This window comes from Erpetoichthys calabaricus, chromosome 10 (genome assembly GCF_900747795.2).
Source record: "Erpetoichthys calabaricus chromosome 10, fErpCal1.3, whole genome shotgun sequence".
NCBI classification, from domain to species: domain Eukaryota; kingdom Metazoa; phylum Chordata; class Cladistia; order Polypteriformes; family Polypteridae; genus Erpetoichthys; species Erpetoichthys calabaricus.
This window is the reverse complement of record NC_041403.2, coordinates 22004402-22028033: the sequence shown is the minus strand read 5'-3', so window position 1 is coordinate 22028033 and position 23632 is coordinate 22004402. Positions and strand designations below refer to the sequence as shown.

At 40.2% G+C, this 23632-nt stretch overlaps 1 protein-coding gene across 1 annotated transcript; it reads right to left on the bottom strand.

Moving 5' to 3' along the window:
* Positions 1 to 6510: 6510 nt before the first annotated feature.
* rgs4 (regulator of G protein signaling 4) lies at positions 6511 to 21176 on the bottom strand. The gene is made up of 5 exons (XM_028811003.2): positions 21036 to 21176; positions 17938 to 18045; positions 16405 to 16466; positions 11584 to 11750; positions 6511 to 10725 (listed from the first exon to the last, which is right to left on the bottom strand). The coding sequence occupies exons 1-5, from the start codon at positions 21077 to 21079 to the stop codon at positions 10474 to 10476; spliced, it is 633 nt and encodes a 210-aa protein (XP_028666836.1). The 5' UTR covers positions 21080 to 21176; the 3' UTR covers positions 6511 to 10473.
* Positions 21177 to 23632: the final 2456 nt, after the last annotated feature.

Below are 23632 nucleotides of genomic sequence, written 5' to 3'. Positions count from 1 at the left end.
ACACCTCATCACTAATCAAGAAAGCTCAGCAGAGACTACACTTCCTGAGGCGGCTGAAGCAAACAAGTCTTCTCCCTTCCATCCTCACCATGTTCTGCAGAGGCACCATTGAGAGTGTTCTGACCAGCTGCACCACTGTCTGGTATGGCAACTGAAACATATCCGACCGCAAGCTCCTGCAAAAGGATAGTGAAGACAGCAGAGAACATTATTGGGGTGCCTCTCCCTTCACTACAGGACATATTTTAAAAACGCTGTGTCCTCAAGGCCTGCAGAATTGTGCAGGACCCCTTACACCCCTCACATGGACTTTTCACACTTCTGCCATCCAAGAGAAGATACTGCAGCATCAGAGCCAGATCTGCCAGGCTGCAGGAGAGTTTTTACCCCCAAGCTGTTAGACTCCTTAACACCAGACTGCCCCCTGGGACCTTCCACATGGCCTCAACCACCTCTAAAAACAGAACTTTTACACATGTGAGCCACTGTCCTGCAAAGATGAGTGTGCATGTAGAGAAGAACTGAACATCTCATACTGACCTTTAAGGATTTTGACACTCTTGTTATCCTTCTGCTGTGAAACATTCTGACCTGTCATTGTTTACACGTCTTAAACAACTCTTATCATACACTGATAATTTCTGTATTATCTACTGTATATCTATTATTATTTATTTATTATATTACATTTCTTACACATCAATATTGCTGCTACTTCTTTGTCTTGTCTTTGCACAATGTCTTGTCTTGTTTGTGTTTTTAATTTTAAATTTTAATTTTAATTCTATTTTTAATTTATTATTTGCACGTCATGTTGTTACACTGTGGACCCTGAGCTTCGCAATTTCATCTATCTGTATACTTGTATATGGTTGAGATGACAATTAAGTTCACTTTGACTTTGACCAATATGGCCCCAGTGCCAGATTTTTTGCTCTTTCCATGGCTCTTTTAGAAGGGCTGCTTGGTGTTGCCACATTACATGGAATCCATATGTGACTTTACAGGCTTGTTGTTTTTTCGAGGCTCCCCTGCAGCCGACTGTAAAGCTGGTCATTTATATAATGAAATGGCAGCTCACCGTGGGGGGCGACTCATCTCCTGGGATGATGCAGTTTGTTATTTACAATATGATTAATCCAAGCCTGACTATCATGATGGCAAATTGAGGTTCAGTTCACAATCTGGTAGGGCAAGAGGGGTGCAGCTTGCAGGAGGCACTGAGATGAATCTGGTGTTGTAGCCATTTATGTTTCTTGTATGCTTTATCATTTCAGGAGGGCAGTGTGGGTAGTGCTATATCATACAATACAATATCATACAATCATACATAATGCTGTATCAAAATTTGCCCTCCATTATCTTTGGGACAAAGACACATTTTTCCTTGATTGACCCCTCTGCTCCACAGTTTAAAATGACAAGTCAAACAATTCAGAGTTGACTAAAGTGCACACTGCAGACTTTCATGTAAGGGGAGTTGCATACATTTCAGTCACAGCAGGTGACAACATGACAACACTTTTTCAACATGGCCCTCCATTTCAGGACACCATAATGTTTGGACACAGAAATGGTTGGTCTATTAAAGCCATTGCATTTAAGATATTGTCACATATTCTTTGCATGGAATGACTGCTTGACATCTGCTATTCATAGACATCAGTAGGTGCTGAGGGTCTTCTCTGGTGATGCTCTTAATGCTGCCATCTTCAGCTCCTGCTTGTTTCAGAGACTTGTCTCCTTAAGTTTTCTCTTCAGCATATGGAAGGCCTGCTCAATTGGATGTAAATCACGTGACTGGCTTGGCCATTCAAGGATTTCCCATTTTTTAGCTTTGAAAACCTCCCATGTAGCCTTAGCAGTGTGTTTGGATCATTTATCTTGTTGTAGGATGAAGGGCCTTCCAATGAGTTTGGATGCACTTACTGGAACTCAAGCAGATCAGATGTTTCTCCACACTTCAGAATTCATTGTGTCACTGTTGTCAGAAGTTCCGTCATCCAGGAAGTGTGCCAAGACCTGTGGCAACCATACATGCCCAAGTTATAACACTCCCAGCACAACCATGTTTTATAGTTGAGGTGATCTGCTTTAGACCTTGAGAAGTTCCTGTTTGTCTCCACACTTTTCTCTTACATACTGTAACTCTGATGCAGGTTCATCTTTGTCTCGTTTGTCCACAAGACCTTTTCCCAGAATTCTGCAGGCTCTTTTAAGTCCTTTTCCAAAAACTGTAATCTGGCCATCCTGTTTCTGTGGCTAACTAATGGTTTGCACCTTTAAATGTGTGGCCTCTGTATTTCTGTTCATGACGTTTTCTGTGGATAGTCATCTCTGACACACACATATCGGCCTCCTGAAGACTGTGTATGATCTGTCGGACAGGCGTTAAGGGGGCTTTTTCTTTACCATACTGAGGATTCTTTAAGAGCATTAGAATATAAGAACAATGTAGATAAGAACATGCCAATAAGCCCGACAAAGCTTGCCATTCCTATCCAATTAATTCTTTTGAGGCTAAGGATTTGTGCTGGTATCCAGAAGGTTGCCGGTTCGAATCCCTGTCACTGCCAAAAGAGATCCTACTCTGTTGGGCCCTTGAGCAAGACCCTTAACCTGTAGTTGCTCCAGTAAGTGAAAACAAACAAATTCCTATTACAAGAAATTGTATAAAGCGAAATAAAGAACAAAAAAAAGTAAAGTTTTAAGTCCCTAAAGTCCTACTGTCTACCACACTAGGGGCTCACTTATTCATCTGTCTATTGTTCTTTGTGTGAAATTTCCCCTTAATAAGATTCCAACATGTGGCTGCCTTGCGTCCTGTGTTGGCTGGGCTGGGATTCCAACTGTGTCCCCGTGTTCTTGTTGAACTCATTTTAAAGTCACAGTCTCGATCCACTGGACTAATTCACTGCATAATTTTAAACACCTCAGTCATGTCTCCTTTTGCTTAAACTGTAAAGGCTCAGCTCTTTTATTCTTTCATCATAACTCATCCCCTGTAGCCCCTGAATCAGCCTAATTGCTCTTCTCTGGACTTTTTCTAGTGCTGCTATGTCATTTTTGTAGCCTGGAGACCATAAAACTGCACCCAGTACTGCAGATGAGGCCTCACCAGTGAGTTACAAAGATTGAGCAGAACCTCCTGTGACTTGTCCTCCACACATCAAAGTGCTATATAACCTGACATTCTGTTAGCCTTCTTAATGGCTTCTGAACACTGTCTGGCAGTTGATGGTGCTGAGTCCACTACGACTCCTAAATCCTTCCTAAATCCTTCAATTTTCAGACCCTCCATTGTGTATTCAAACCTCACAATTTTTCTTCCTACGTGTAATTTTTTACATTTACTAACATTAAACGTAATCTCCCACAAATATGCCCAAGCCTGTCTGCTGTCCAAGTCTCTCTGTCAACAGATTCTCAATTATCTGCCAATCCACCTGGCTTGGTGTCATCTACAAACTTAACCTGCTTGTTACTGATGTATTCTTCAGTCCTCAGCAGTGGAGGTCTCCCTTGGACAACCAGTCCCTTAGTGATTACTAAGCCCCCCAGTGTGTTCTTTCTTCTTCATGATATTCCAGACAGTTGATTTTGGTCATCCTAAGGTTTGACTAATGTCTTGATTGGTTTTATTGTTGTTTTTCAGCATCATAATGGCTTCTTTGACGTTCATTGTCATGGGTCTTGCCCTCATGTTGATCAATGGCAACTACAGAATCAAATTGGTTAGAAGCAAGCCATGGTATCTTATGAAGTAATGAAACCCACCTGGGATGCCAATTGCCCATGACATTATGGTGCCCTGAAATGGGGGACCATGTATGGTGTGAATGAAATGTATACACAGACCCTTAAATGAAAGTTTGCAATGTGTACTTTGTCTGAATTGTTTGATGTGTAACTTAAACTGTGGACCTGAGGGGTAAATCAAGGAAAGATGTGTCTTTGTCCCATACATTATGGAGGGCACTGTAATAAAATTTCATGGGTGACTATACTGAGGGTGAACAGAGGACCATCTGACACTATTGGGGCTGAGATGAGGGATTGCGGGGATGAGGGGTTGAGAACACAGTGAGGAGGTGCAGGTTTGAGCATCTATTTACAGCTTCTTCATCCATTATGATTAAAAGAGCTGTGGTGGACAGCCGGCTGCTCATCCCACCTGGGATGCCCCTGTGATGGAAGGATGGGGAAAGGCAGCTTTTTCAGGATACTGCCTCCACCAAAACGCTACATGGCAGCTCCCCTGGGATCTGGCAGTGTCCTGGATTCCCACAGGACATCCTGGGACTTGGAGTTCAGTTGCACAGCCATGTTGGGTGACGTGGGTCCCGCCAGGGGGAGCTGTAAAGGAACAGAAGGACTCATGCCATATTTATAGCCCGGAAGTACTCCAAGGTCACGAGGACGGGAGTCCCAAAGTACTTCCAATTCTCCATCTGACCCGGAAGTGCTAACAAGTCACGTGAGTCAGTGGAAGAACAGAAGCATTTCCGGGTCAAGCACTACATAAAGGACTGTTGGAGACCCAGCAAGTGAACTGGAGTTGGGAGGTAGTAGGACAGAGCTTGCTGGGAGGAGTGGAGGAGAAATTATTGTGATTATTATTAATATTATTGTTATTGAATTGCCTGTGTATGGTGGCAGAGGTGTTTGGAGGCACTGAAAACAAGAAGTAAATAATTAAATATCCTTCTTGGTGATTTTACCCTTTGTTCAGTGTGTCTGTCTGTTGGGTTGAAAGGGGTGACAAGCGACCTCTAGCGTCTTACAGAGCTAAATAAACAGGATTCTGAGAAATTAATTCATGCATTTATTTCTAGTAGGATTGACTACTGCAATGCTGTGTTCACTGGATGTTCAAACTATTCTTTATACAGCCTCCAGTTAATCCAAAATGCTGCTGCAAGGATTATTACAAGAACAAGAAAATACGAAAACAGAACTCTTAAATCCTTACACTGGCTCCCGGTTAAGTTTAGGGCAAATTTCAAAATCCTCCTTTTAACATATAAAGCCTTAAATGACTAAGGTCCGGCTTACTTGTCTGAACTTATCATGACTTACAAACCAGAACATACATTAAGATCTCAAGATGCCGGTCTGCTTATGATTCTAAGGATTAATAAAATAACAATGGGAGGTCGAGCTTTTAGTTACAGGGCCCCTAAACTGTGGAATGGTCTGCCTGCCTGCCACTATTAGAGATGACCCTTTGGTCTCAGTTTTCAAATCCTAGCTGAAGACTCACTACTTCAGTTTAGCATACCCTGACTAGAGCTGATGATTAACTGTACAGACTGTGTCTCTGTTGTTAGTCATTAGCACTAAAACACAAGTAACATGATAGTTAAAATTTATTACTAACCCTCACCTATTCTGTTTCTCTTCTCGCTACTCAAACCCTAACCCTAACCCTACTGCCAAGTTGTTTGGCCTGCCTAAAGTAAAGTCATCTCTGATGGAGGATTGCAGGAATTGTGGGATAGAGAGGTCCTTTCATTGGATTGGCTGGCCCAGCACTGACTCAGCTGTGGAATGGCCAATAGGGGGAGACGGCTTGATGGCTGAGGTCTCCAGGACTCTGAACAAATCCAAATCCTATTATGTGATATCATCTACTGCTAAATTCTGCTCCGTACTTGTAACATTTTTATTTTTATACTGTATTGAGGATTACTTGAACTGCCTTTCCCGAGGTTTCATCCATTTTTTCCCTACAAGGGTTTCTTTGGGAGTTTTTCCTTGTCTTCTTAGAGACTCAAGACTGGGGGGCTGTCAAGAGGCAGGGCCCGTTAAAGCCCATTGTGGCACTTCTTGTGTGATTTTGGGCTATACAAAAATAAATTGTATTGTATCGTATTGTATTACAGAGCTTATAGTGAAAGGCACTATATCATAAATATAGCACCAAGAAGCCATGCCCGGCCTCCCCGATGTTAATGGAGTACTGACTTATAATCAGTTTTTGAAGAATCCCTGTCACAGAATAACATTCTCAAACCTGCTTGATCCAGTTCAGGGTCACAGGGAGCTTGAGCCTATTCTGCAAATCCATACACACCAATTTAGAGTTTCCAGTTAAACTTATTTGACTGGGATGTGGGAAGAAACTGGACAAACACCCACAGGGAGGACATAAAGACCACCCATATCTGGAAATTGCATGTAAAACGTTTGACTTGTCACTGCACTTATGGACAGACAAACCGACAAACTCATCCATCACATCCTGGCTGCATTGAGCACAGGGAAGGAACATTAAAAGAAAAAAAACAAAAAAGACTGTTTGAATACAACAAAATGGACCCTCTGGTAGCTCTTTTTTTTTCATTTTGCCCCCAAATCAAATTTGCCTTCCCTTTATTCAATTAATTATCTTGTGTATTTAGGGCCATGCGCCACAGTAAAACTTTCCAAGCAGATAAGTGTGTGTGTGTGAATGGCACTGCAAGGTAGTTATGTGCGTTACAATGAAGAAACACAAAAGGTCCCTGAGAGAGTCATGAAGGCCAGTAAAAGGCAGCTTTATTTAAACTCTTGTCATGATAAAAAAAAATGGCATTTCAATTAAGGCAAACAAAGAGGCTTTTACATCAATGGTGACGCATATCGCACACAGCCTGTCGGCAGGAAGCTGCTCTATCTAGAAAGTCCCAACATCACTTTGTGGGATAGCATGCAGTGTGGAGTGTAGGAAGAAGTCCTGAGTGCTCAGAATTGTGGTCACGAAATAACAGAATAATTCAGAACTAAAAAGGAATTTGGCCCGACTAACAAGAGAGCTCACTGTGCAGCAGAACAGCAGTGGGATATTTGTCGACTAATCGGCTCCATGCCTGATACGAGAAAAGACGAAAAGGAGATGCTGAGCATCATAAATCTCATTGGCTAGCGCTGACACACCCACCTCCATTCCGACAAGTCCTATTGGTGAATCCCCACTTTCTATGCAGAGAGCCTCAGGGAATTGCCCAGATGGGCCACATTTTCTTAACATACAAGTCCACTGAGATAATGGAAGGCACCCTTAGACAACACATCATCACCGGATAAAGAAAATGGGAAAAATCCACGAATAGAAACAGTGCAACTTTACTACAAAATCATATTTTATGAAAATATAAAAATAAGATATGTGCAATACCATAAATTCAGCACAAAGTAAAACAAAAAATGACATGGACACATAAAATCATTGTAAATGACAGTTTCAGCAAAGCCTTCTACAACACCAAGGCAGACCATTTTATGTCGGTTACTACATGTGGTAAGTGTTGTGTGTGTGTGTTCATGTGTGTATTCACGTGTGCGTATGTGTGTGTGTGTGTGGTGGGGGGTGCTGTTTGCTACTAAGCTGACAGCAGTAATTTAGGAGAAAGTCAGCACAAAGATCAACACACTGGGGACGTTTGAAATCGGGGAGCTTTTCCAATACATTTTTAAAAAAAGATCAATTGCCTTTGAAAGAAAACACAATTATTTTTCGAAAAAGCTGATGAAAGAATAAGAATCCGAAATTGGAAAAATTTAGCAAAAAAAAAAATCAGAGAGGAATCTGTAAACATACAAAACTTCAAATGTTCACATGCTAATAGATACCTGCGCATGAAGGTATATAGGGGTAATGGCAAGCCAAATTAACATTTAGAGATATCTCAAAATGAATTTCAGATATCTTAAAATGTAATTTACTTTTTAAGATATCTGAAACTTGCTTTGAGAGATTTTAAAATAATTTCCTTTACATTTTAAGATATCTGCAATACATTTTGAGATATCCCAAATGGATTTCAAGACATCTCAAAGACATTTTCAAATATCTCCAAATAACCGTGCCTGCCCTTCGAGTGATCTTCAAATGAATTTTCAGATATCTTAAATTGACCTATCGTGCATTTTAAAGGTCTCTCAAATGCATTTCAAGATATCTCAAAACCGTTTCCTGTAAAAATGCCTATTCTTTCAATGGGACTTCCTGTTTATTATAAGAAATCTTAAAAATGTATTTGAGATATCTTGAAATGAGCAGGAAGTGATTTTGAGATATCTGAAAATGTATTTGGGATATCTTAAATTGTATTGTGATTTTGGGCTATACAAAACTAAATTGTATTGCTTTTGAGATATATTGAAATAATTAAGTGTCTTTTTAAAGATCTTAAAATGTACTTTAGATATCTTGAAATACAATGTATTTCTAAATATTTCAAGTTGTAAGATATCAGAAATGGAGCAGAAACCCATTTTAAGATATCATGAAATGAATATTACATATCTAAAAATGTATTTTAGATATCTCAAACAACAGTGAATTTTAAGTTATCTTAAATGCTTTTTAAGATATCTTAATTATATTTCGAGATATCCTAAAATAACTTCCCACTCATTTTCAGATATCTCGAATTCATTTTCAGATATCTCAACATGACTTCCTGTGCATTTTAGATTTTCTCAAATACATTTTAAGATATCTTAAAATAGACAGAAAGTCTCATTGAAAGAAATAGGAAATTTTAGAGGAAGTGTTTGAGATATGGGCGCTCCGGTTTCCTCCCACAGTCCAAAGACATGCAGGTTAGGTGGACTGGCAATTCTAAATTGGCCCTAGTGTGTGCTTGGTGTGTGAATGTGTTTGTGTGTGTCCTGCGGTGGGTTGGCACCCTGCCCGAGATTGGGTCCTGCCTTGTGCCCTGTGTTGGCTGGGATTGGCTCCAGCAGACCCCCCGTGACCCTGTGTTCGGGTTCAGCAGGTTGGAAAATGGATGGATGGATGGATGTTTGAGATATCTCGAAATGCACAGGAAGTTATTTTAAGATATCTCGAATTGCATTTAAGATATCTTGAAATGCATTATTTGAGATATACAATCTTTTTTAGATATCTTAAAATAGATCTCTGCAATTCAATTTGAGATACAGTATCTAAAATGCATTTCCACATATCTTAAAATTAATTTTGAGACATCTCTAAATGTTAATTCAGCTTGCCATGATAGGGATGCATATTGTAAGAGAAAGCAGCAGGATGGAGGAACTGGGAGGTGGTACACACGTCAGAGGGGCTGCCTGGTGCACTCCTGTACTCCTTGTAATGTGTACATATACAGTATGTCTGTATACTTATACACAGTGTATGTAAGGTACGTCAGGTATGCATGCACACTATAGGCATGTAAGTACATACTAGTATGTGTATGCATGCATTTATTTACGACTGCAGTTATTTTTATGTGTATACATTTATGTACGAGTATCTACACTTATTTATGAACTCTACATACTTATGTGCAAATGCATGCATCTATCTTTATATGTTTGTACACATGAAGTTACAGGAGTTGAAAATATACACATGAATATACTTAAGCATATATGCAAGTATGTACTGCACACACTTATGCATTCTTGTTTGGCTGACTGACAGTTGCTTAGATTTCTCGTTTTTTCGATTATTCGTCTTGCTCATGGTCACATGGTGTCAGAAGTGGGATCTGAAGTCACAACCTCAATATTTGAGGACCATCACACCACACCACACTGTCTGCCTGCCTGCCTGCCTATCGAGAGTTGGTTCCCGACTCGTACCTGGATAAGATCTGTCCGCCGTAGCCTTGAATTGGTCAAGGGAGGAACCGGTGTGTGCATGCGTGCTGTATGTATGCACACTCTACATGTATTTATGCTTAGATATGTGTAAGTGCATGTAGACAGATTAACGTTCTTCCAGTCTGTAGCTATATGTTTGTATGTAAATACATGTGCGTATGAATGCATGAATGTGCATATGGCTGCCCTATGCCTTTGTATCGGTGTACAGGTGTAACAGACATTTGAATTCCTATCGATATTGAACAAAAGACATAAGTTTGCCATCAGGCTTTGTAGAAGGACACACAATTTCATATCTCATTGCACATTGTCAGCCTTGTCTGGCCATCTTGCTCGCTGCTACATATCTCGTTAAGCTTTTTTTTCCCATAATGGGATGCTGTCATTGCTGGATCTCCTTATCACTTCCAATAAATACAAGAAAAAAAAAAAAAAAGAAATTAACAAAGCCCGGACATCCAGCAACATGAGGATTTCGTTTTACATATTTTTAGTTTTTTGTACAGTCAAAGAAATTAAATAGAGTTTCTGAGCTGATAACCTAAAAGGAGAGCTATGCTTTTCTTTGCCGATTATTTTAATTCTACAGATTCTTTTCAAATTTTAAATACTTTCTTTGCGTTCATTTTTTAATCTCTTAAATTGTTCACATTACACAATCAGCTCGGACACCCTATTTTCAAGTAAGCACAGATAGACACTTGGCTTCAACATGCATATACTGTACATATACATACTGTATATATGCACACGCACACACACACACACACACACACGTGTATATGTATCTATATATGCACACACAATGCACTGACGCACACACAGATGGAGTGCATTAAGCCAGTAGTTTTAAGCACACAGAGGAAGCAATGGCCCGATGTCCGAGTTGTACTGTTTTCCATTCTTTTGTGCACCACAGCTGCCGCTGTTGCACCCTGGCTCTTGAATCATGTCTTGATAGAGCTTACATTTCAGGAACCTCCGATAAGAGTCTTTCTCCATAAGTAGGAAGATGCGTCTCTGGGCCTCATCGAAGCAGGAGCTGGTTGGTTCTTGGATGTTTCTGCTGGTCTCCTCTCGGGTAGACGAGTCAAGATTAACCTGCAATGAAATCGCATCGACTTTCGTCATTAGCTCCATTACGTCTGTGTGGTTACGTCTGTGCATTAACTGTATTTTTAATTTAAGACGGAACGGGCTGCTGAAGGGTAAAGGAAACAATAGATAGACATCAGAGGACCACCGCAGTTATAACAGACAGCTGAGGTTCTTACTCGCCCCCCCCCTGGAGATTGTTATGGTGACACTGATTTGGAACCCTGCTGGGGACCACGGCCACCACAAGTGGGGCACACGGGGAACAGCTGAGCCCTCCTCTCTGCAGGACTCCATGTCAGGAAGGAGATCATGGGACACCTGGGGCACTCTATAAAAGGAGCCGCCTCACTCCACCTGGGGAGGAAAAGGATGAAGCTTGAGGGACGGAGTGGAGGCAGAAAAGAGAGAAGACAAAGTGTTGTGTGCTCGTTTTGGTGCTTATTGGACTGCTCTACAAAGGTGAGAAACGAAGGAAAAGTGTTTCCCACAGCTGGCGCTGGGACTTGAGCCTCTGTCTGTTCTAGCAGGTGTCTGGTGTGTCAACTAAATAAGTAATAATAATAATAATAAAAGGAAGTTTAAACACATTATTTTCAGATGGACTTCAATCTTTTGACCGTTTTTTAACCACTTATATATACTTAACCCCAATAGCAGGGGGCTACCACACTGGTTAGTGTTGCAGTGTCCTGGCCTGGGCACTCCCAGTGTGCACTTTGAATGTACTGCCCTGTCTGTGTGGGTTAACAGACAATTCAAAATTGTGCCAATGGGAGCCCTCCATCTGTGACGAATTTGGGCCCCCAGCAAACCTTGACTTAGATGAAGTGGATTTGAGAAGGTCACTTTAAATGCACTCACCTCTTTTGGAGACTGAACGGCTACAAACTGTTCATAAATTTTTTTGGCCTTGGTTATCATTTTTGCAGGTGAGGTGATTTTCTTGTATTCCTCACAAGCCACCCAGAACTCAATATTTTCTTCGCTGAATTCTGATTTCAGGAAAGCATTAAAAGCTGCCACGCCATCTAGTAAAAGAGAAAATGTAAGGATTCAGTAAAACAGAAACTCCACCGAGAAAAGCAAAACTTCAATAAAACTTAAAGAATGTGTATTTTTATGGCTTATTACAAATTTCATGGAAAACAAAAAAAACGAAGAAAGTCTAATACAGCTGATTTGAAATGCGTCGTTATGACTACAGTAGAATACACAGACAGGCAAGCAGTTAGCTCAAGGGTAAAGAAATGCAAAGGTCAAGCTCTGCATGCTTCTCAGAAGGTCAGTGTCCCTTCACAACATCACGACCAGTCCTGTATGCTTAAAAAGTGCCAGAATAAACAATCAGATCCTTCTGGGGCCACCCAAGGATGACTGAGGACACGTACGTCTCATCAGGGGCCTGAGAAACTCTCAATCGCTGTCACAGGGCCAGTGGGCTTCACTCTGAAATTCGACACGACCGCTTCAATGGTTAAATGAAGTCCTCCAATGAATAAGCAGACTTAGATTAAACAAAAGTGTGGGACGACAGAAAGAGGGTGTGTGGGAGGATGGATGGATGGATGGAGGGATACAGCTAGGGTGATACTATACTGACAGATGAGCAGACCACATCAAAAAATGTCAATTATTAAAAAAAAAAAAAAAAAAAAAAAAAACTGTGTCTCTCTCTCTCTCTCTCTCATATATATATATATATATATATATATATATACACACATACATACATACATACACACACACAAATAAATACTGAACATCATTGTGACATTCATAAAATAAATGTTAATGACGATAGATAGATAGATAGATAGATAGATAGATAGATAGATAGATAGATAGATAGATAGATAGATAGATAGATAGATAGATAGATAGATAGATAGATAGATAGATAGATAGATAGATAGATAGACTAGCATACGGTACAGACGGTCATCCTGACTAAAAAAGGAGAAGAATCCTTACCCAGACGGGAAGCCCCCACCAGATGGACAGGCGTCCCAACTGAGAGACAGGAAGGTTCCTCATGTGAACGGGAGGCCCCAGGTGGATGGACAGGCGTCCCGACCGGTTTTGCCTATGGTACCTTTCAAGGGAAAGACAGGAAATGACTGTCTCTGGAGGCCGTTTTATCTGCCAAGATAAAAGCAGCTGTAGATATCAGTGTCTTTTCAGACACCAGCAGGGAATGCTGGGAATTGTAGTCTGGTAACTCAGCCCTGCTGGGGCCCAGGGGTGCTGCAAGAGAGCATTGCAGGGAGATGCACTCTCTACTATTTGGAACTTTGATATGACCTGGAAGTGCTTCCAATGGGTGAAGCCCTGACACCGGAAGTACTCCCTGGTCCTCAATAAAAAAGGACCACACTGTCTTGTCCAGGCAAATCGGAGCTGGGGGGAAGGAAGGCAACACTCTAATGGAAGAGAGCAGTGCAGTGGTGGTTAGAGAGAGGAGAATAGGAGAAAGGAAGAAGAAACTTGTTTTTACAAGTAATAAACACGGCCTTTATTTGAACCCAGGACTTTCTTGTGTGTTTGTGTATGTGGCTCACTGGCGCCCCCTAGCTCTCACGATAGATAGACAGATAGATAAGGCACTAAATAAAAGATATGAAAGACTAAATAATTAACAAAAAGATAAAAAAAGAAATATGTAATTAACAGAGTGTGATAAGACAGAGAGAGACAGAGATACTGTACTTAAAAGCACTATCTATCTATGAATTAATTAATGCTTTCTTTTATATCTATTTATGTTTTTTATTAATTATAAAATGTCTTTTATATCTATCTTCCTTCCCCCTCCCCTCGGCCTGCAGTCTCTGTCTCAGATTAGTGCAAATATTTTGTTCCTGCAAGCGAAGTATGATTCTTAGCATGATGACAGAAGTCTCAAAATCAACCGGAATGTTCAAACAAATTAAAGCAAAAAACCCAATCTAAATCTGTAGTTCTCTTGTGAAAAGTGGACAGACAGACAGAGGATTTTATATATATATATATATATATATATATATATATATATCCATCCATTTTCCAACCTGCAGAATCCAAACACAGGGTCACGGGGGTCTGCTGGAGCCAATCTCAGTCAACACAGGGCACAAAGCAGGAACCAATCCCGGGCAGGGTGTCAACCCACTGCCTGACACACACAAACACACCAAGCACACACCAAGGCCAATTTAGAATCGCCAATCCACCTAACCTGCATGTCTTTGGACTGTGGGAGGAAACCCACGCAGATACGGGGAGAACATGCAAACTCCACGCAGGGAGGATGCGGGAAGCAAACCCAGGTCTCCTAACTGTGAGGCAGCAGCGCTACCACTGTGCCACCCATATTTACATATCCATCCATATATATTCATGGCATTCGTAGTCTGAATCACAATCTGATTGTATGGGTGGTTACCTACCAGGTAACGCTTGTGGTTGGTCAGCAAGTCGGCTAACATCCGCCACAGTGCCCTCTTTCAGTTGCAAGAAGCAGATCATAGAATGGTTGAAAATAGTTTTACTGTCAAATAATGCAAGGAGTATGCGGCACGTGTTTAGCCCTAATTCTGGGCTCATCAGGTATATATATATATATATATATATATATATATATATATATATATATATATTACAGATAAATAAAGGATAGATACTGTACATAAGGCACTATATAAACCCGATGTCAGTGACATTATTATTAAATAGAAAAAGACACCATGTAATTAATTGATAGTAATGAAAGACTACATAATTAATTAATAGATAGGACTTTAATATTTTTTTTCCCTCCTGGCCATTCAACCTTACCTTTCTTTGTTACACACTGTGTAACATTATTGCCTAATCTTGTTAGTTTATGTTTTATATTAACTTCCGTTTATTTCATTTCATAAAGCACTTTGCGCTATATTTGTCTGCATGAAAGCGTGCTATAGAAATAAATATTGGTGTTGTTGTTGAATGAAAAGCAGTATGTAGTTAATTTACAGATGAATAGATGTACTGCTATGATATTTTTGCTCATCACCCATACCGTAATCTGTTGAGTATGAAAATAAAACACTGGCAAATTACTTAACTATTTCATATCAGCAGTTGCAGCACTTATTGATGATAATATTTCTTCTTAGCATATTAGGCTTACTGTGAATTTTGACTGAAACTGTACACAGTTCTAGCATAAGAAACCTAAAGGGCATCCCTTTTGCTATGTGAATGGACAGCTTGAGAGGCAGCTGACAGTGCGGCAGTATATCATCTGAAGAAACATAAAACCTCTTTGAAATTCCAAAGTGTGTCCGAACATAAAAGCGACCCTCATTGTAGCTCTCTATAAATACTTTTCTTTTTTTATTTTCCTCTCTCCCACTAAGGCCTTTCATCACTTTGATAGGTACTCTCCTAGAACGAGTCTGTGTTCATTTGAAATTAGCCAAGATGGACAATATGACATCAGAATTAAGAAGTCGTTCATCAGAGCACAGGATTTTCATCCTTCTTTGTCAATCTTAGCTAAAGTTTAAAATACGGATGTGTAATTTTATGAGCTGTGCCTAAATTATTTGTTAATGTTCCCATCTATCTTTCTAGCTAACTGAATCAGGTATTGCCACTCTGTCTACTACAGAAGAATTTTAGAAGAATGAAGTGGACAGGCCTGGTGAGCTTTGCTGGGCTGAATGGCCTGTTCTCGTCCCAATTGTTCTAATGCCGGGTTCTCAAACTCCAGCCATGGAAGGCCACAGTGGCTGCAGGTTTTAATTCTAATCCTTTTCTTAATTAGTGACCTGTTTTTGCTGCTAATGAACTTCATTTAAATTACTTGTATTTGACTTGCTCTTGAAGATTCAGACCTCTTAATTGTTTCTTTTTCCTTAATTAGCAGCCAAACAATAATGAGATACAAAATGAGCCAAAAACATAACCAGCAAACTGTGCCCATCATACAATATCTGAAAATAAAGAAGGATGAAGGTCTCAGGAATGTTGATCTGCTCAGGCCCCCAAGTGCTCTTAGAAAAGAGAAAAATCAACAATTTCGGAAATGTCTGCTATTGCACAATGAGAGCAGCAACAAGCCATGGAAATAAAGAATGAGTTTAATTAACAACAAGAATCATAATTAAGCAACTGGTTGGAGTTAGAGGCCCTGACTTAGTTGGTCTTCTCACTTTACATTTCATTTCTGTTTGGGTGCCATTGAAGGAAAGAAATGAAGGCATTCAGGGGAACGACGAAGAAATTCAGGGGAACAAAGGGGACCTAGCAAAAACAGGTCATTAATTAAGAAAAGGGTTTGGAATGAAAACCTGCAGCCACTGCGGCCCTCCTGGACCAGAGTTTGAGACCACTGGACTAAACTAACCCAACTCAATCAATGTTCAGTCAGTTCTTTAGTGAATTCTTTATTTATTCTGTCCATTCCCAGCTTGTCACACTTCCGGGGGATTTAATTCTTAAAACACATTGCTGACCTAAGGGAAGTGTCCACTTTGACATCTGTTTCCAGCTGTCACAATCCATCCATCTATTCATTCATTCATTCCACCACTTGGATCTGCTCGGGTATCACTCTAATGTCACCCGAACGTGAATGCAATAGAAAAATGTGCCCTGGCTGGGACACCAAATGAATGCCAGGCATCCAGAATGGCCAATTTAAAGGGAAGCACTCACCTTCATTACTGATCAAATGCTCCAAGGACTGTCCCCATTTCTTAGCCTCGGTGACACTAACCCTAAAGACAAAAAAAAGTAAGGGGATGTTCAAATGGTATACAGTGGGACATTCTGAAAGGTTTATACACATACACAATTGGGCATCACGTCACTCATTCACAGTACGGCTAGCAAATGGAGTGATGGCATGGAGGCTAAATATTTGCACGGGTATCTGAAAGGCTGTCAGTTCAAATCCCATTACTGGCAGAAGGGATCTATTGCGCCCTTAGCTTAAAAATTGCTGACCTTGTGCTCTGATGTCCAAAGGTCATGCAGAAAAACAATTTCCCCTCAGGGATTTAACAGAAAAGAGAAGCAACATCTCTCCTTTAAACAAAATATTTGACCTAAACACGAGTAAAAGCAGATTTGTGTTACTACATCATCAGCACACCAAAAAAAACTCGTCCCTTCCCAAAGTCTGGAAGCTCCAGCCTAACGGCTTAGACTTGGGTCATGCAGGAATGTGTCTGCCTTGTGAATAATTAATAGACTGCATTTTGACGCATAAAGCTATTTTGGGGAACTTGAGGTAGAATTTATAAAACATTAACCATCACAGGACTGTGCAGTGTCCTAGAGGAAAGGGAAATGGCGGATTTTGATCAGGGCTTGGCCACAGAACGTTTGATAATGCACTGCGTAAGACGGCAACGTCACCAGAAATCAGCAGCCGGTGGAGGACATTTAGGCAGCAGAGATTTTTACATTTACATTGAAAGTGGAAAATTAAATTATCACCGAGGTCATCTGCTTCATTGTACAGCTTGTGCACTTTTTACGGGGCCAGTGGCTTTACACCTTCTGTCAATCAGCACTCTTTCATAACAGTTAATCCTTAAATCAATAAAAGGTAATGAAGTCAGCCTGACATATCCAGTCCATTGTGATTTGAAAGGTCTACAATACAACGTCTTCAAGGGGTCAGGAACATGTGCTGCAACAAAAACACCTAAACGCTTCTGTGGAAGGTACAGGTCTCATATCTATTTATAAAGACACATATGCAAGCAATTTGTTTATTATTAGGATTTATCTGCAAAAGTTAACTGTATGGCACTTATGAATATATACAGATGACATGACAGAACGTTTTGAACGCTGCTTCATCCACCTCAAGGTCACGGAGGGCCACAGCCCATCCTCAAAATCAATGGGCTCCTGGCAGGAAAAAGCCCTGGAAAGTTCAATCACACACACACACACGCACACACAAGCAACACACACGCACGCACGCGCACGCACACACACACACACACACACACACACACACACACACACACACACACACACACACACACACACACACACAGAGCCCATTCAGACAGACCAGTGAACCTAACGTGATGCCTTCTGGGATGTGTGGGAGGAAGAACAAGCAAACTCCACGCACAAAAGATTCACGTGCAGGATTCGAAGCACGCCTGCCCTTAATAGAAACACACAGACACACAACCTCATATACAGTTAACAGTATCACACACTTACTGCTTGGATGCCACTGATTTGTCTTTCTTATGGGCACTGTTGGTATGGTCACTAAGAGAGTCTGATTTCTGTAGAAGGAAGCCAAAACGATGTTTCATATCCTTGGCACTGAAATCAAAAGATAAACATTACATTATGAAATAGTGCATTACATTGTTAATATTAAGTGTATGGAACAAGATGATCCGCTGTGGCAACCCCTAACAGAAGCAGCCAAAAGAAGAAGATTATTAATATTAAGTGTATGCGCATACACACTCTATCTCTGTCTCTCTATATTATATTTATATATATATATATATATATATATATATTTATATATCCATTATCCAACCCGCTATATCCTAACTACAGGGTCACGGGGGTCTGCTGCAGCCAATCCCAGCCAACACAGGGTGCAAGGCAGGAAACAAACCCCGGGCAGGCCGCCAACCCACCGCAATAATATATATATATATATATATATATATATGTTGCTGCTCTCATATATACACTAATGGTACTGCTATGTATATACTTCTATCCAATTTTTGTGAACAATTTATGTGCCACATATGGTTTATGTGTTGAACACAATGGTGAACAGGTTGAGACATTCCTGTAAATCATCTTGCACACATGAAATATGTTTTGTGAATAAATTGTTCCCGTCATTCAAATGTTAACAAAATTTTGACTCACCCTGTATATACATACACACATATGTGGCACAATGTCAGAGACTTCACACCATTATCCGAGGTTCGTCCCCATAAGGGGAAGCAAACGTGCGTAAACCTGATGAGCTCCAATTAGGGCGAAACACATGTTGTGCACTCATTCTATTATTTGGTAGGTACTGTATCACATATATACATATGTACATATTGTATATATACACACACACACATATATATATACACACACACATATACACCCACACAAACGCACACACACACAAACACTCTCATTTATTTGGCTATCTATAACTAAAGAAACTATTCTTCTGAACCTGCTACTAGGTAGGATAAAAATGTAACTATTCCCATGAAGTACACAATTTTTTTTATTATTGTTATTATTATTATCATTATGAGTAGCGATGATAATAATAATGTCAGATCATTTTCTAACCCACCTAATGCAGACTAGGGTCGTGTGGGGCACTGGAGCCTATCCGAGCTGGCAAAGGTTACAAGGCAGGGACAAACTCTGAACCAGTTCATTTCAGGATGAACACACACAAACACCAAACACTCACTGGGCTCAACTTAGCCAATTAACCCAATTAACCCTAACCCGCCTGTCTTTGGCCAGTATGAGGAAACCAGAGTACTCAGAAGAAACCCATGCAGACATGGGGAGAACATGCATACTCAATGCAGGGAGGACCAGGGACGTGAAAACGGGTCTCCTTACTGAAGGGGCAGCAGTGCTACAACAATGGCACTGTGCCAATCTGATAATAATAATAATAATAATAATACATTTAAGTAAAGATTACAACATCATACTGTGCTGTTTATAATACAAGACAAAGTATACTAACAATTATTTTGAAAACTAAGAAAAAAATCTAAAATTATTGGTAACATGCATACTCTGTTTTTAACATACAGCACTGATTTTAATATATAATATACTTAAATTTTCAAGAATACTTAATGAAATAAAAAATACATATTACGGCATTATTCTATACAATGATATATATTTATATTGTATTGTAGGGAGTAATGTCATAAATTGTAATATATATATTTTTACATAGTAATAGTACATATTAATATTATTATATTTAGTATTAAGAGCAACATTCTACGATATACAGTATGGAGATATCTATTATTCATATCATTATGGTTATAATATTGCACTGGTCAATATTAAAATGCAATTGCCTTTAGAATTAAAATTCACCATATTTGTGTTGATTTTAACCAATTCATTTCATCTATTCATTCTCAACCAATATATAACTGCAATGCATAGTATAGGAAAAATATAGTTTATTATTATTATTATCCCTACTACTATTACTAGATGACTACAATATTACACTGTACTAAAATAAAATAGTTATTCTTTATAATCATAACAATATTTCCTGTATTCTTGAAGTAACTATCATTTTACATTTTAAATTGTACAGGATGCAGTAATAGAACATCTTAAACCATTTAATATAGATTTTTCCATTCATCCACGCATCTAACCATCTTTAGCCTAGTTTTATCTGGAGTAAGACTGTAGGTAATATATAACGGTAAGAGTATATTTCTGGATTATCATTATTATTATTATTTGCTAGTCATATTGATATTAGCCTACCTGGTCAGCTAAACCCCTGGACGTTTCCTTCCGCTACTCATTCTCCTGGTTTATCTCTGCACTGCAGTGCGTTTTTCCTTTATCTGAGTAAACTCAGTCCAGTGTAAAATACACTTTAGAACTGGGCAGCAACGCTTTATTAAACGGTTCTAATTTAGTTACATATTTTTATTTATTTAATTTTTTTCTAGTTTATAGAAGTGAATGGGATAATCGAGTTACAAAAATACAAACGGAAATATCTACATGCAAAGTGTACAGCTTTTTATTGAAAATCATTCATTACTGCTGGCATTGCTTAACACGTGTCCAGTCCAAGGATCGACCGCTAGATCTTTTATTATTAATTAATTATTATTATTATTATTATTATTATTGAATATGAATAGAATTGTCAGCGGTTGAGCAGTTTTGGGCTCAAATGACACTCGGTGAAGTGTGCAGCACAGCATGTGTCGGCGGGACAGGTGCTCCCAGCTGTTCGTGCGCTGCTGTCCTGTTTGTCTGTCGCCCCTCGCGCTGTACTTTCGTCTTACACTTAATAGTCACTGAAGCTGCGAAGCTTCCACAAAGACAGCACCGCATTTTTTTTTCGTTTTCCAGCCTGTACAATTGCAGAGAGAAAACTGTGGGCGCCTTTACAAGGAAGAGATAGTGAACTGCACTGACTATCCCTCTTATTTTACACTAAAAACACCATTGATTGTTTTTTTTAATCTTCCTGTAAATGGAAACAAAGTTAAAGAGAGCGAGTCTTTAAAATTCAGCAGCAGCTCACGACTCCTTACCTCTTTAAACATGTCGCAGGCAGCGCCGCCAGACCTTTACACATTTTGCTTGCAGGTAGAAAGTCCCCAGTCCAAGGTGTGAAAGTGAGTCCGGATTGGAGAGCTCGACTGTTTTGAGCCCGTGTCCGTGTCTGCAGAGATTCTTATAGCTGCGCCTTCCCTTTGGATGAAGCAAGTCAGCCAGCCAGCCAATCAGGAGGCGGTAATTAGCGAGGAGCCCTGCCGACAGCAGACTTCAAGAGGAGAACGTAACGTGCAGAAGAAGATCTGGCAAGTGGACTGGTGAAGATAAGGAGATAAGGAGCTACAAATCCGATAACGCGCAGCCTGGACCAGGTCAAGCAATACTTTTTTATGGGAAAAACGTTTAATTCAGAAAGTTTAGGGGGCCTGATTAAACTAAAACATATATTTACATATAAAATGCATTAACTTTATAGAATTTTCTATACATTATCATAAGATGGTGTAATTCGGAATAATAACCTTAATTTTATTCAATGCAATACACCACCTATCCATTTATTCTCAAAACTATCTAATTAGGGTTCTGTGGTGATAAAGAGCCTTTCCTGGCAGGACTGGGTATAATGAAGAACACAAACAGGTCAGTCCGAAATAAGTCTTACTTTTCAATAAGAACTATCAGAGATAATGATTAAGGTTTTGATAAATATCCTGTAACCTTTTTTTTGGTTTAAATGTGTGTTATCAAACTGCCTTACCTTAACCTTTCTTGTTTCTATTTGTCTGTTTTGTTTTATTCTGTCTGTTATTAGATGCAACTGAGAAGGCAAATTTCATGTTTTCTTGTGTAAACATGACTAAATAAAGACACCGTAACCTTAAGTCTTGCTTGAACATGCAGCCACATTGACATGGAAAAACGTCATCAAGTAATCCAACAAGTACATCTTTGGGATGGGGTGGGGTGCCAGAAAAAGAAAACAAAAACATGGGTAACAATTTGCAAAAATACACACAAAGAAATGTGAGCCCACTTTGCTGTTTGAAACTTATTTTGGCAGTGATCTAGGTGGTATACCCAAGTGGCACCCAGGGCTGGTGCCCCCTTTTGCTTAGGGTGCAGATCATAAGAGGTGGGAAAACCCAGCCATATGGGTTAGCTACTGATCATGCAGTTGGCACACTAATAAGCTTGGCCTAGGGTGCAAAATAACCCTGGACTGGCACGGGTTGGATATTTACAGTGCATCCGGAAAGTATTCACAGCGCATCACTTTTTCCACCTTTTGTTATGTTACAGCCTTATTCCAAAATGGATTAAATTCATTTTTTTCCTCAGAATTCTACACACAACACCCCATAATGACAACATGAAAAAAGTTTACTTGAGGTTTTTGCAAATTTATTAAAAATAAAAAACTGAGAAATCCCATGTACATAAGTATTCACAGCCTTTACTCAATACTTTGTCGATGCACCTTTGGCAGCAATTCCAGCCTCAAGTCTTGTTGAATATGATGCCACAAGCTTGGCACACCTATCCTTGCCCAGTTTCGCCCATTCCTCTTTGCAGCACCTCTCAAGCTCCATCAGGTTTGATGGGAAGCGTCGGTGCACAGCCATTTTAAGATCTCTCCAGAGATGTTCAATCGGATTCAAGTCTGGGCTCTGGCTGGGCCACTTAAGGACATTCACAGAGTTGTCCTGAAGCCACTCCTTTGATATCTTGGCTGTGTGCTTAGGGTCATTGTCCTGCTGAAAGATGAACCGTCGCCCCAGTCTGAGGTCAAGAGCGCTCTGGAGCAGGTTTTCATCCAGGATGTCTCTGTACATTGCTGCAGTCATCTTTCCCTTTATCCTGACTAGTCTCCCAGTCCCTGCCGCTGAAACACATCCCCACAGCATGATGCTGCCACCACCATGCTTTACTGTAGGTATGGTGCCTGGTTTCCTCCAAACGTGACACCTGGCATTTACACCAAAGAGTTCAATCTTTGACTCATCGGACCAGAGAATTTTCTTTCTCATGGTCTGAGAGTCCTTCAGGTGCCTTTTGGCAAACTCCAGGCGGGCTGCCATGTGCCTTTTACTAAGGAGTGGCTTCCGTCTGGCCACTCTACAATACAGGCCTGATTGGTGGATTGGTGCAGAGATGGTTGTCCTTCTGGAAGGTTCTCCTCTCTCGACAGAGGACCTCTGGCGCTCTGACAGAATGACCATCAGGTTCTTGGTCACCTCCCTGACTAAGGCCCTTCTCCCCCAATTGCTCAGTTTAGATGGCCGGCCAGCTCTAGGAAGAGTCTTGGTGGTTTCGAACTTCTTCCACTTACGGATGATGGAGGCCACTGTGCTCATTGGGATCTTCAAAGCAGCAGAAATGTTTCTGTAACCTTCCCCAGATTTGTGCCTCGAGACAATCCTGTCTCGGAGGTCTACAGACAATTCCTTTGACTTCATGCTTGGTTTGTGCTCTGACATGAACTGTCAACTGTGGGACCTTATATAGACAGGTGTGTGCCTTTCCAAATCATGTCCAATCATCTGAATTTATCACAGGTGGACTCCAATGAAGCTGCAGAAACATCTCAAGGATGATCAGGGGAAACAGGATGCACCTGAGCTCAATTTTG

Excerpts from the sequence above, each read along its gene's own strand:
- rgs4 (XM_028811003.2), bottom strand. The coding sequence starts at position 21,079 with ATGTGTAAAGGTCTGGCGGCGCTGCCTGCGACATGTTTAAAGAG. Across the intron at positions 16,467-17,937 it reads AAATCAGTGGCATCCAAGCA|GGTTAGTGTCACCGAGGCTA; the intron begins GTAAGTGTGTGA and ends TTTTGTCTTTAG. Across the intron at positions 11,751-16,404 it reads GCATTTGATCAGTAATGAAG|ATGGCGTGGCAGCTTTTAAT; the intron begins GTGAGTGCTTCC and ends CTCTTTTACTAG.